The 14,711-nt window shown below is 39.7% G+C and overlaps 1 protein-coding gene across 1 annotated transcript in view; it reads right to left on the minus strand.

Moving 5' to 3' along the window:
- Positions 1-14,711, minus strand: part of ptprub (protein tyrosine phosphatase receptor type Ub) — a 164,114-nt gene that overhangs the window by 52,748 nt on the left and 96,655 nt on the right. Inside the window, exons 4-6 of the mRNA XM_062423421.1 lie at positions 14,260-14,341; positions 6,207-6,322; positions 2,596-2,770 (exon numbers count right to left, since the gene is read on the minus strand). Coding sequence (XP_062279405.1) covers positions 2,596-2,770; positions 6,207-6,322; positions 14,260-14,341 — 373 coding nt within the window. The remainder of the gene's footprint in view (positions 1-2,595; positions 2,771-6,206; positions 6,323-14,259; positions 14,342-14,711) is intronic.

Consider the following 14,711-nt stretch of genomic DNA (forward strand, 5'->3'; position numbering starts at 1 on the left):
GGCCCACAGCACTGCTGCACAGTCAGGAGGTAAAGTTGTGGTATTAATTTTACTAATCAGTTTTAAGCAAACAGATTTCTCACTATGCTTAAGCCCACTGAGTCTTAAATGAGTCCCTAGAGACCGCAAGATGTGAGCAGGTCAAACTGAGTTCAAATAGCAGATTAGTCATACCCATTAACAAGGCGTTCACAGCCTTGCATACATTTTAGCAAAGCAGTGAGTGAAAAAACAGGTGTGCACATGCATTGAACGTATATGATCTTTGTAACTAAGGGATTTGGTGCTGCACATCTTTTTCTCTAACTGAGTGTTCTGTCCTCACAGCTGGTCACCATGATGAAAGAGGAGACTCTGAATCACTGTCGGTAAAGATTGCCAAACCCAGGATTAATTTCAGTGCCCACCGGTCAAATGTCACTTACTGGCAGATTCAAGCCACTGAACAATTACTTGGGCAACAGTGTGAGGGAGGGAAGGGAATGCAAAAGAAATGAGGACAAAGCATGAAAAAGATCAGAGTTAGATCTGTGGCTGTGACTAATCTGTCATTCCTGCAGAGGCGCCTCGGTCTTTTATGGCCCTCCTCTCTAAGGGATTTCAACATTACCAGAACCTCACCTCTTCTCTCTGCTGATTCCCTTTGCCTTGCATTAGCCTGCAGCAGCTCATCTTTGTGCTGTGAGTGACTACAAACATAATAAAAGGCCAAATTTAGGCCACAGGCAAGCAGCCAGTGAGGCAAAATTTAAAACAACGTACTCATTTTCTATACAGTTTGGGTTCACAGTTCTTTCTCCTAATTTATTTTGTTTATTTTTACACTATTTTTCCTCTCAGTATATGATTAGTATTCTTTTCCATTGTTTTTCTCCATGCACTGAGCTATTCTGAAACTACACATTTCTTTCGGTGCTAGTTTCTGTTTAATTAAGGATTTCTGTGCACTGAGATTTATGCTTTAACAGGCTGTGAATCCCTGAAAACACATCTTCAAATGTTCTCATGCAGGATCAAAATATAACAACTAGAAGGCCGCAAACAAAAGCCAGAGACGTACAGTACCTTAAGGAGAAAGATGAAAATATTTTATTCATTGTGTGGACATGTCTATGGGGTGATAAGAGAGTTCCATCGTGATTCCTGTATGCAATCTACAGTCTTGAAATGAGTGGATCCAACTCATTAAGGGGATGATTAGGCTCTTCGTAGCAGGGCAGTGAGAGGAAAGGGACTTATGAAAGTCTTGTTACAGGCTCGCTCTCAGTTCCTGTGAAATAGATTACGGAGTTACGGCCAGTTGACTCGAATATGACCGCCATCACATCATCTACTCATGGCATAGAATGAGCTGTGCCAAAAATAACTTTTTTGTCCTGATTATGAAAAGTAAGGAAAGCCACCACTGCATGAATACAATAATACTTATTTTGCTGAGAGTGTGAGCGCAATAAATGGGATTTCATGGCCTTCTATCAGCCCGTTCACTGACTCCTGGTTTACTGGCAGCTGCTGGAAAAAGGGTTTATTAACAATTTGGCAAATTTTGCATAATGTACCAATCAGTCTCTATCCTAATCGATACTTCCACATAAAAGGGATTAACTCTGTGCCTTAACAAAAGAAAACTCTTTTTGCAATCTTTCTCTCCTTTGGCCTCGCATGAGCCTTTTAAAAAGTATTAATATGAGAAGCATACAGGAAAACAGAGGACAAGGAGAATGAGAAAATCGCACATCCTTATTTCTCATTCTCAACTTTCCCTTTGTTGAGGGCTGGAGTTTGTTATGCCATCAAACCACCCCACAACCGTATCATTACTATGCTGTCAAAGTGGTGTCAGGCTGTGGGGTTGAAGTGAGTAATGGGAGTAAGGTCACCATCTGTGGTACATGATATGACAGGGACTGCAGGAGTCCAAGTCAAGTGAACAGCTTTCTGACAGAGAGCTGAAGAGCTGAGTTTGACAATTCCAGCTCAGAAAAACAACACATGTCAGGAAGATTGTATGAGCCATCCAAAGAGCTCTCGTGTGTGTCAAGTGCCATACAATTTGTGATTAAAAAGTTTTGTGGAAATCAATTTGCAAAAGGTGTTTATGATTTCCACTATCATGCTCAAATGATGTCCTATGGGCAATTTGAAATGCGTTCACATCAGTGCCTATCACTGTTTGTCATGATCAATTTAATTTTTTAATTCTCCTTTGAATCACATATAGTAATCAACTGTGACCACGAGGAGCAGAAAATCATACACAATCATGAAAACAGTAGGAAAACTGATAGAATGACAGAAACAGAAGGGGATGGAAAACAGAGAAAGAATGTTAAACGACCAGTTTGTAGGATTTAGTGGAATCTGGCAGTGAGGTTACAGATTTGACCACTCCGGGCTGCTGGAGAAACATGGCAGTGCAACGGTGGGCTCCGCTCTCAATGTAGATATAAAGGGCTCATTCTAATGTAACAACAACACAACGATTCTTATTTTCAGGTGATTATACACTAATAAAGAAATACTTGTGAATATTATATTCCATTTCTGCCAATATCTCTGCCAAAATTCTAAAGGACAAATAAAACAGAGTTTTACCTTTGACAACAAGTTCAGCAAAGTTTGAGACCCCAGATCCCCTGGGTGACTGGGTGACACAGCGGTAAAGGTCTTGATCCACTCGCTGGACAGTGTCTAGCTGGAAAGACAGCACAAAGCGCCGATGACCCAGGTGCTTGACCGACGCCGTTGTTAAAATGTCCCCATTGTGTCTCTGAAAAGCAGGAAAAGTCAGAGTCAGAGAAGACAGGATGGCTTATCATCTCCCACTCTCTCTGTCTCACACACACACACACACACACACACACACACACACACACACACACACACACACACACACACACACACACACACACACACACACACACACACACACACACACACACACACACACACACACACACACACACACACACACAGGCTCCTGCAGTGAATCATGTGCAATTACTAAATACACAAAAATAGGTTACGACTACCCACACAGTTATAGCTGTGTTGTGTACCAGTATGTGCAAAAACAAGCACATGACCATTTTTAAGGCAGCACTCCAAAAATGCGGTCAAAATGTCCTGACTTCATGTCCTTAGTCTGAGTCAAGCTCCCAAAACCTTGAATTCTACAGTTCCCATAATGCAACTCAATATAGTCTCTTTATTAGACTATTTTTCCTTATAAACAGCTGTCTTTCAAACTCCATGTCTCCAGTTTGTAAAAAAAAAAAAAGCTTACTGTTAAAAATGTGTATTCTTCAAGACCCAGAGTTCACCAGAGCCACAGAGGACATTATAAAAACATTTTACAAGGTTGAGATGTTCTCACCATGGCAACACTTGTAAATTAAGCTTTATGTGTAAAATTAGTGACATTTTTGAAGACCTCTGAGTAACACTGTTTAAAAGTATGACAATATTCATTAACTGAAGAATTGTATTATGAAATAATGGTCATTAAAAAATCAGAGATGTTAAACTTGCTTGTTAAAAGGTTATTTTGATTTATGTTAAGAGCATGGACCTTGCATGAAAAAAAAGTGCCAATTTCAATGGTCCAGATGAGACAAAGTATGAAATTAGTCCTCTTTTGTCTGTAAGACAGGTACCCAGAATATCTATCAATGTGGCTATTTCATTTTATGCTGAAAATAGTCAATAACTAATTTTATTTGTATTGCTACTGAAGATTCCTTCCTTCTTTTAAAAAAAAAAAAATTATACTGTATATTTCAGTTACAACACTGCTAAAGTAGTCATTCAGTATGGTATATATATTGATGTATCTGCTACTTAAAACATACACACAGCACCCCCCCCCCCCCCCCCCCCCCCCACACACACACACACACACACACACACACACACGCTCGCAAACGCGCGCAAGCACTCATTAACCACATTATTACCTAGCTTATATGCAGTTATTGCTCAGTGAACTCCCAAGGACATTAAACTAGTAATATAACAAAACACACTTAAGTTATTAGTATCTAGGTCAGTTCTTATTAGGGCTCTGTGATTAAAAAGAAGGATTGTCCAATTGTATGCCATTTAATTAGAATGGCAGGACCATCGCTCTGATTTAATCACACAATATGACAATCAGACATGCTTTAATAAAAACAAATGGAATCTTGTTAAAACAATAGTGATTATATGTGTAGTACATGTCATGAGCGTCGTTCCTCAACAAAGCACATCTAAAAACGTACTTGTCCTTGGTGTGCAATATTATTGACCAAAAACATTTAACTGCTTAGCCATTAGAATTAGGAGACATCTATGGGCTTAAATGCATTAAGGTTTAATCAGTTTAGTACATAAGCTCGATGAATAGTAGGATGTAGACTTTGTGTTTGGGTGTAAAACAGTAGAAATACCTATGACACAACTGCACATTTGAGCATGAAGCAACTGAGAAACATGAGATAAACAAAAGAGAGAGAGAGAAAAACAGAGAGAAAAAAGTGGAATGAATGAATGTTGCATGATGCACCTTGCTGTTGAACCGTGAGAGGCATTTCTCACATTGTTCCACACCATTGAAACCACTAGCATCCGTCAAGTCTGCGTAGTCTCAACAAAATACATTGAAACTGACATTTTTTCTCATGTTTTCAGGCCATTTTTTTTGTGTGAAATGGTGGACATGAATCCTGAACAGAATTCAAAGCATGTAAACATGCTGGGATTAACAAGGAGACCTTTGGGTTATGCTAGGCCATCCCTGCTTCTCTTGCAATTTGGGGCCTTAAAAAACCCACAGACCACACAAACCTCCGGCTGAGCCCTTGCAAAAACAAACACATAAACACACACCCGCTGATTAGGGTTAAGCAGGCAACAAATCTTGTGACCACAAAAAAAAACTCTCGGTCATACACTGCTGCAGCCTCACTGCATCTCCTTTTCGCTACCTAGCATGTGGATTATGAAACGGAAGCAGGGGAAATCAGGATAAATCAAATAAGCATGAGATCACTTCATGTTACGTAAACAATCTGGCTGTGGCTAATTGGCAAAGAAATGACAAAATGATCTGTTAATCTGGCAGATGTATGCAGCCAAGACTGTGCTGCAGCTGGTATGGAAGACACAATGATACACAAAAGGGCACAACAACAGAAAACAACAGTGATGTGAGTTCATATGGAGAAAACACACATGTGGATCCAGCAAAACAGACAGGGAGGCGGTGAGGAGGACAGTAGAACGTAGAGGAGAGACAGGGAAAGAACATTCCAGCGGCCTGAAGCTCTCATTACAGCAGGCGCCTGTATGGTTGTGCCAGCTAATTACCCAAAGCATTTGTCTTCATCCTTGTGTTGTGACCAAATGGGTAGTTTGATAAAGCGCTCAGAGGTGGGAATGAGGACACTTCAATTACATAAATCACAGATATCCCAGTTTCAAACAATACAGTCTGTTTGGCTAAGGTCAACCATGATTAACACTGGCTGCAGTGGGTGGTAAGATGTTGGCAAAAGCAGTGAATGTGTGGCTGCACAGTAATTGCAGAGTGAGATGAAAAAAGATTGAAGCTCTCTGCCGTGCTTTAATCAGTGCTACATAATGACAACAGGGTTATTCCCACCAGAGGTAAAGAATTTATATGACCTTCACAGAGCTAGCTAGATGAAAAGACATACAACTAAAACACAGTACATGATATGAAGAAAAACAGGAGGCGTTGAAGAAAGTTAAGAATACTGTGATCCTACTGTATAAGCAATTTCACTTTTCAAAGGCAGTGAAGTGAGGAGGCTTCAAGGCCATCATAGCCTTCACAGCATTAGAGCGTTGTCTAACACAAACGCATCCGGGACATTTAATGATTACAAAACTGAAAAAACCTTGTAGCTGCGGTTATTTAGGGTAACGTGGTCTACTTACACATGCAGTTGTGTATTTGGAAAGGTTAGTTAAACAATGCGATTTGTAATAAATCCGCCAACTTAATGATTTACCTCAAGTGCTTCTAAATTCTATAGGAAAAGTCTGTGAAAAGTGTGAACACGACCACAACTTGTTTTTCTTTGGTACTGCTGACTTTTGTAGTAAAAAAATGTGAGGGCCTTATTTTGGAGCAAAATTCACACATCCAAGTCAGACACACAGGTTCCCCTAGCTATAAACTCAACCATTAAACCACTGACCTCCAGCAGGAAGTTCTCCGCCTCTGATGCCCTTCCAGCAGCAACACACTGGAAAGTGGCATTTTGCCCAGCATTGACCTCCTCATCGCCTAGCCTGGAGAAGTGCGGCGCCTTATCTAAAGAGACAGACAGGGAGAGAGAAACACAGTGAGATCAAAAGACTCCATTACCTTTCAGTCATACTCAGTGCTGGTCACAGTAAACATGACACAAGGCTTTTTGTTGTTTTGTTGTTTTCAAACAGGGATTTCATAGGGAATTCAGCTTTGTCCAGTGTTTGATCATTATTAACTGAACATCATTCCCCAGCATTCATATATGTTCACAGTTTGAAATGGTTTTTAACTTGACTACTTCAATTTACTCTTATTCAGTTGTTTTCATAAAAAGTTAATTCAAGATAAGATTGTGCTTGGGTCATATTGATGCATGTGACTTTTAGCTTTTGTGCAGGTTTTGTATTTGTGCTAACAGTGAAGGATCTTAATTGTTACATATTTGGCTTCAATTTCCAGAGCCTCCACAACACAACAGTGGCTGTTTGGATACAATCAATCATAAAAATACAATTTAAATATGTGCATTAGTGTGTAAATGTGTGTTTAAAGACAATCTATAGATGACAAGAATGTAGGGCTGTATCTGTGGAAGAAAAGCCACAGAGTGAGCATCAGTCTTCCACATTTTGAGTAATAATGTCCCAGTATGATGTGCAGAGCTGCCCATGAGTCAGTGTGTGGGAGTAGCCCTCTCTACGGGGAGAAATATGTGTCACTAGAAACTGAATTCGAATAATTTATATTTGAATTTGAATTACTAAACTTGAATAGTTGCATAAAAAATGAATTTGAATCACATCATTATGAACTGAATTTATTAGTTTAGAACTGAGTTCCAATCAACTTTAAACTGAATATAATAATATCATGAAATTGAATTAATTTGCTGTGAAAATGTATTTGATATTACTCACTGAAAAATTCAACTCTTTATACTTCCACATTCAGTTCACATAATTCAAATTCAGTTCTTGCAGGGATATCAACTGTTTAAGTTGTAATGCAAGGGCGTTTTACTTTATAGCCTGAAGGATGGATAGAAATGCTGGTGTAGAATAGTTTGGGTCTGAGACATACAACAGTAAATCATCAGCATAACGTGATATCTTAAATTGCATGCCCAGTCGACCCCAATAGTCCCATTCAACCTTTCTGAATGCTTTTTCAGACTCAACTGAGATCACATCTTTGGGGCTTGTGGTAGTTTCAGAGTAGATAATATTTAAGAGAGTATGGACATTATAGAACAGCAGGCATCCCTTTCTTAATCCAGTCTGTTCATCCGAAACAATACTAGGGAGAATATTTTCCGATGGGTCAGGGTCTTTGCAAGGATCTTATCATCCATGTTTATTGAGGAGAGAGGTTTGAAAGAGCTACAGAGATTTGGGCCCTTGTCTTTTTTTAAAGCAGACTTATGAAGGCTTAAAGTAGGAGGGAGAGCGCCATGCTGCAGCAATTTCTTATGTAATAGTGGTGCAAGTTTGCTTGAAATCTTAAAAAATGCAACTGTCTTTCTGATTAATAGCAAAAAAATAATCAATTAAGGCAACAATACATTTATTGAATGTATCATCTGACAAAAGCAAGATAATGATCCTCCATGATGCTGTGTAGGGTTGTGGAGAAAACTGAATACCTAAAAAAAGAGGGGCATGGTCAGAAAAAACAATAGGATGGTAATTAACTGTCATTACTTTGGAAATTAGTTTGGCATCAATTGAATAATAATTAATCCTAGAGAAAGACAGATGCACCTGAGAAAAAAATGAATATTCCTTGATAGGATGTAGAAAGGCTGTAGAATCTCCAAAGAGCAATACAACCATTCAATCTCACAGAAGGGCCGATATGTGGGATTGATTCCTGTATTGTTAGTATAAGTGGCCATATATTAAGTACTTAGACATAGGAAGAGAATGAACATGGAGCCCCACCCCACCACTCAAGGAGAAAAAAGAAAAGAAAAAAAACCCCCAGAAAAACCTACACAAACCGCTGACAACAGACAGGATTGCCCAAATGCCAAACAACTATATACAGGCTGTGGTTTTTACTTTTATTTCTTTACATAGGAAGAGGTAAAAGTAAGAACCATAGACTGTATATAGGAAGGTAAAATTAAAATAACAAACTGTGTATGGGGAAAATAATTAATAATTGTCCATAATAACTGAAAGTTAAAATTACATCATCTTGTCCTAATGAATGCACTGGCATCTTCTGGTGATTTTCAGTAATCTCCTTCTCAGCCCCATCATGCACGGAGGTGCACCAGGTATAGCGGTCCAAATTGTATCACCGGTAAGCACGGTCCTAGAGGGGCTCTTTCTCAAGCTTAAGAGCCTCCTTGAGCAGAGTGGAGATAGCTTCTGCAGTGGAGGAGTTGGGTGAGTCCTCCCACTATCCTTGCATTGTTGCACCATGATCTCTCCTCAAGATCCCCACATTTATTTTCCACTCTTACCATTTCAACTGACATATGCTCAACCTTAGCGTGGAGTGTGGCTATGCCATTGGTGCAGGTGGAAAGCAAGGTTTTTAGTTCACCTATGGCAGGGGTGTCCAAACTTTATGCAAAGAGGGCCAGATTTGTTGAGGTGAAAATGTGTGGGGGCCGACCATATACATCTAAACACGTTTTTACCAAAATCAGTCTGTCTTTCATATTTGAAAAACTGGAAAAACAACTTTCAGGAAGATCAAGTTTCATTGAAACATTACATATTATTCACCATTAAATGCTCACTGTAAACTTGTAAATTCAAAATGTGGAGAGGAAAATCCATTATCTACAGAAGTACAAAACATTAAGGGCCATATGAATCCATGCACCACTCGTTCTTAATACGGATTTAAAAGAAAGTGCATATTCAAAACTGTGGTTTTGACCATCACAAAAAAAATAAATCCACTGAGATATTAGAATTTATTCACCTCAGAAGACTAAAATAACTTGCCTGCACTAATGTGAAGGGTGATACTGAGATCTCGACTGCAGTAAATTGGGCAGGTCTGGATCAAAGACGCGCAAGATGTCACGCTGGTGAGAGTCACTGAGTCTTGTCCTCAAGCGGTTCTTGTTAAGGTTCATAACCGAGAATCGCACAAGTATCACACGCACAAGTATGTCGATCCAAACAAGCTCAGCATTTTCTTTGCAATTGTTCGAATCTCTTGGAACCTGCCTTTATCCAGCTGGCGGTAAAAGTTCACAAGAGGGAGCTGCTGGTTCCGACTGCGACACTTGGCGTCACACTGCAGCTCAATGAGCTCCAGCTGCAGGTGCTCTGGAGCGTTGTCAGGTACCACGGAGAAAGGAGAGGAAAAAAGCGTGATCTCCTTTTCAATAGCTGCAAAATCCTGAAAGCGCTGTTGAAACTCCTCAGCCAGAGATGAGATGTCTGCTGCATACCTCCTCATTTGCGCACTGATATTGTTCTCTGGAAAAGTGGTCATTATTTCCTGCAGTGCTGGGAAATGTGTGGTATTGGGCTGCATTTGTGACAGGTGCCTTTGGAAAAGTTGCAGCTTGGTCCCAAAGGCTTTGATGTGTGAATACAGTTGACTTACCACTGCATTTTGCCCCTGAAGGCTTGTGTTCAGCGCGTTCAGATGTCGTGTTATGTCAACTAAAAATCCAAAATCAGCCAGCCAAACAGGATCAGATAGTTCTGGCATTGGTTGTCCCTTTTTTTTCCAAGAATTGTCCGATTTCTTTCCTAAGAGAGTAGAAGCGCTGCAGTGCAGACCCCCGACTGAGCCATCTTATGTCATTGTGATAGAGAACATCTCCGTATTCATCCTGGATGTCGAGTAGAAACTGTTAAAGCAGTGGCACAGGGCTCTGGAGCGAATATAATTAATCGCCTTAATCACTGGTTTCATAACATGATCATATTTCATATCTTTGGCAAAGAGATCTTGTTGGTGAATAATACAGTGGAGTTTTATAGCTTTGCCTCCTTCTTCACTGACTTTGTTACAGACAAGGGTTGATAATCCACTTCGCCCGCTAGCCATGGCTGGTGCGTCATCCGTAATAATCCCCGAGACTGTATTCCACGGTTGTTTCATGTCATCTACGGCGGAGCAAACAGAAACAAATAAATCTGTTCATTTCATTGTCCACTCTTCTCAAAAAAAATCAGTAACTGAGCAGTGTCAGATGCGTCCGTGCTTTCGTCGCAGGCTAATGAAAAAAAGTCAAACTCCACTCCTTTTGCTTCTAACTGTCTCTTAATATCAGATGAAACGTCTTCAATTCTCCGTACCATAGTGTTACGAGCCAGACAAACATTGGCAAACTCCTGCTTCTTCTTCAACCCACATTTTCTCCACCAATTTTCATCACGCAGTCTTTGGCAATCAGCGTTGCCACCTCGTAGCTCACCTTCGCAGCATTTTCATTTGACTCACGGGCTCTTGTGAAAAAGCCCTGCTGCACTGTTAAAACAGCTTCCAGTTGCTTCAATTTTTCGCTGCGTTCCTTCCCAGTTAGCTTGTAGTAGTTACCATGTTTCGTCTGGTAGTGCCTTTTTATGTTGAATCCCTTGAAAACAGCCACAGTCTCTTTAGGAAAATTAGGCAGACACAGTTGTTTTGTATTTCAGTGAAAAAATACTGCAAAAAAAAAATTGAAATTTGAACACGGGCCGCATTGGGCCCCGGGCCGGACTTTAGACATGCCTGACCTATGGTGTTCTTGAAAGGACTAACATTGGGCTGGGTGCTGGTAATACTGACAGATAACTGATTTCGCTGCCTGTAGCTCGATCTTGGTCACTTGAGCTCTGTCTTGAAAGTAACCACCATCTCATTGCAAAGGAAAGAGAGCAGCTCAGCCTTGAAATCAGAGGTGGTAGTAACACCAATTGGCAAGGCAGCTATTTCCAGGTGGGGAGGCAGCATGCAGGTTGCTGTGATTTTGCAGATAAAGTGCCTCTGGTTTGGCCTTTACCAGGCATTTTGATCAGCAAGAAGTCAATGTTAAAATACTGGGTTAAAGTTACACCAAAAACTATGTGACTGAAATTAAATTTTAATACAATTATTCAAGTTGAATAATTCAAATTCAAATATTTTTCTAATTTAAAGTGGAATATTTCTGCCCTGTACCTTTTACCCAACACCATGATTAATCCTTAGATGCATGACCTACTGATACCTACACTCTTCCATGAGTGGGGTCAAAAATGACCCCAATTAGAATGAATGCGTTTTATGCTGTAAACTTAAGAAATGTATTTCATTTTGGTTAAAGATGATGATTTGTATTATATTTTGGTCAACAAAAGAATTATTTCATGTTTGACAAGCTCATTTATCACTTTTTATCCCAGCTTTCAAAAAGGTCAAAAACGGTTTACATCCAAAAAGTATCCCAATTAGAATCAATGCATTTAATGCAATATTATAACACAAGAATGATTTCATGTTTTCCATGCTATCACAACTTCAACATTCATTGTTTGTGTATCTGTCTGTCTGTCTATGCATGTACACACACGCGTCTTCTTTCTTCTCACTGTGAACAGCTGTTACAAACTACTTGTTTCTGGCTGTGAGCACTGCACACAGGGTCACTGCATTTCCAACAACTATTGGTGGCTTTGCACACATCTTACACCTCTTTCTCTTCTGTTGGCCCTGTCATAACCCTAACCATCATAGTGAGAGTCTGCTTCTCTACACAACAAATACAGTAATGTTAGCTATCTTAGTTAGCTAGTGTTAGCTAACTAGAAAGTAATTTGATAATAAATATAATAATAATAATAAAAATAGGTGCGATTTATATCGCACCTTTCACATATCCAAGGACACTTTACAATTTGATGATGATAACACAACACTATATCACACAAAAATCATGTATGTGGAAATTAAGTTCATATTTTATAACAGCATATATATTCTGAGGTATAAAAATGATGATAATACTTGTACTAATAATACATGTATGTTGCTGTGAAAAAATAATCTTTAGGGGTGGTGAGACTGCTGACATTAGATGTGTGGATCGACAGTAAATATACCTGACAGTCACAGTTGATAAAAATCAAAAGTTCCTAGGGTTAACCCTTGAAATTCCATAGAAAATGATTGGGGTCATTTTTGACCCCACGTATGGAAGAGTGTGGTACTGATACAAAAAATGCAATTACTTAAAAAATATAACAATTACATACAAATCCAAATGGCCTCGTGTCAAAGACAACCTATTTGAGGAAAACATGGAAGATTAAACGATAAAAATTTAAAATTACAAAGATATTGCAAAAAAACAACCGCTGGGGTCATTTTTGACCCCACTTATGCATCTAAGGGTTAACAAAAGAGCTGTACGAAGTAGACACCAGCAGAGCCAAATCACTGGGTAAACACTGGCAGCACTGGCTGCCATCAATGAGAAATGGGGAAGGACATGTTGACGTGTCACTCCAGATGACTGACATCCAAACAGGGCCCACTGTTGGCAAGAATAGTGGTGTTATACAGCAAAATGTGTCATATCTTATCCTCAGGACTATTTAACGTGTTAAATATTTAATTGGACTTCAAGACTGGTTCCAGAGTCAAAGACTTTGACTCTGGAACAGTACAACAGAAATGTCAACCAAGCCTTAACCAGAATTCACAAAAAAAGAATTTGTTGAACTTTTGTTTTTCTTCATTTTTTACTATGTTACACTTCCCTTTGCTTTCCCACTCCTTCCCTCGCACTGTTCACTGGCAGGGAATGCAGGATGGCCATGTGCCACATCATAAGGCACGCTCAAGTCTTGATGAGGGTCTTAATTATTTAATAGCCACAGTGGGAGCATTCAGAAGATGCCATCTGCTGTTTGAGGGAGAAACAGGGTGGCTGACTGGGTATACATACAGTAAGGGTATGTACCAAACTCACAGCCTTAATCTAATGAAATCACTGGTGTTACCCTCTGTAACATCACATCCTTGGAAAGTCCACCTCAACTAGGATCCAAACACTACTATGTTAACTTCGGACTATATATATATATCTGTGTGTGTGTATATATATATGTATGTATATATATACACACAGTATGTGTGTGTGTGTGTGTGTGTATATATATACATACATACATACATACATACATACATAGATACATACATATAATACATATATACAGTATGTGTGTGTATATATACATATATAATGCTGAATCCCTTGAGAGAAAAATATCCTTCAAGTTTGTGTCAGTTATATAAGTCACTTGAAAGCAGTGTGAACCTCGGATGTTAAATGTGCTATGAGCTGACAAGAGCCCTTGTGTTCAACAGTGGGTTGTACAGGGAGTGTGTAAGTGACACTGAGAGACTTTGCCCAGGTATTATGCTCAGGGGTCTTACTGAATATGTTTTACACAGGGTCCTCAGGGGCTGACAACATACCAAACTGCTACCCTTACATTTCCATCACTGACACAAAAAGCCCTCTGCTGCAGGGAGCCATCAGTTGCAAAACATACACCCTGAAGAGAAGGCATCTTCATAGAGGCTTTGGAATGTAATGCTCTTTGTACATCATGGAAAAATGGGGGGGGGGGGGGGGGGAACCCTCTGTACAAAGTGACTTATGACAAAAAGCTACACTAACCTCCGGACAGGCCAGAGATCATGAAAATGTAAGAGTCATATGATCTCATCATTCTCAGTTCCTGAGATTTTCCCTGATTAACAGATATTTTTGTCTGTCAAACTAGGCTGGAGGCAGAACGGTAGGTGTGTTTTCTGGTGGAAGAGATAATTGGCATTTGGGTGTCACAGTGTTTTAATAGAACTCCTGTTGTCGTAGGCTGCCTTAGGACAACCTACAGTACTAATACAAAAGGTCGATCAGCCATTACTCTTCGCCTGATTGTATTTATGTTTCATGTTGCTTTGAAATACATTTCTTCTCAAACCACTAAACCTCTCTCCTTTAGCACCTTCTGTAATTGCAATTCATTGTCAAAAGTGGCACTTACAGCAAGGATAGTTGAGCACCATGATGTCATCTATGGCAATGTAGCCCCGTCGCTCCCTGGAAACTGTTGCCTCGATCAGCACCTGCAGAAGTGAAGTGAATATATTATGAGCAGAGTTAATTCATAATCAGAGCATCTAAAGCATGCACTTCTGACTAACCTAATGCACTCAAAGCTGAAGTGAAAGAGCAATTTTCAGAAGAACATTGAGGGCTGAGTGAATTCTGTTGCTCTTGTCCCCTTTCACTGACAGACGCATTAATTACAAACAACCCCATTACCACATCGTTGACATTTGCTGACCCAAAACAATAGCTCACAAAGAGACAATAAGAGAAACACAGAATTATAAAAATAGAGAGATGGATAAGTTTTGTCTCAGTCCGCGGGGCCAGGAGAAATAATAGCTTTATCAGGAAGCACATAGTGTGGTGCTTGAGTCATGAGCCATT

Source organism: Scomber scombrus, chromosome 7 (genome assembly GCF_963691925.1).
Source record: "Scomber scombrus chromosome 7, fScoSco1.1, whole genome shotgun sequence".
In the NCBI taxonomy this organism is placed as follows: Eukaryota; Metazoa; Chordata; class Actinopteri; order Scombriformes; family Scombridae; genus Scomber; species Scomber scombrus.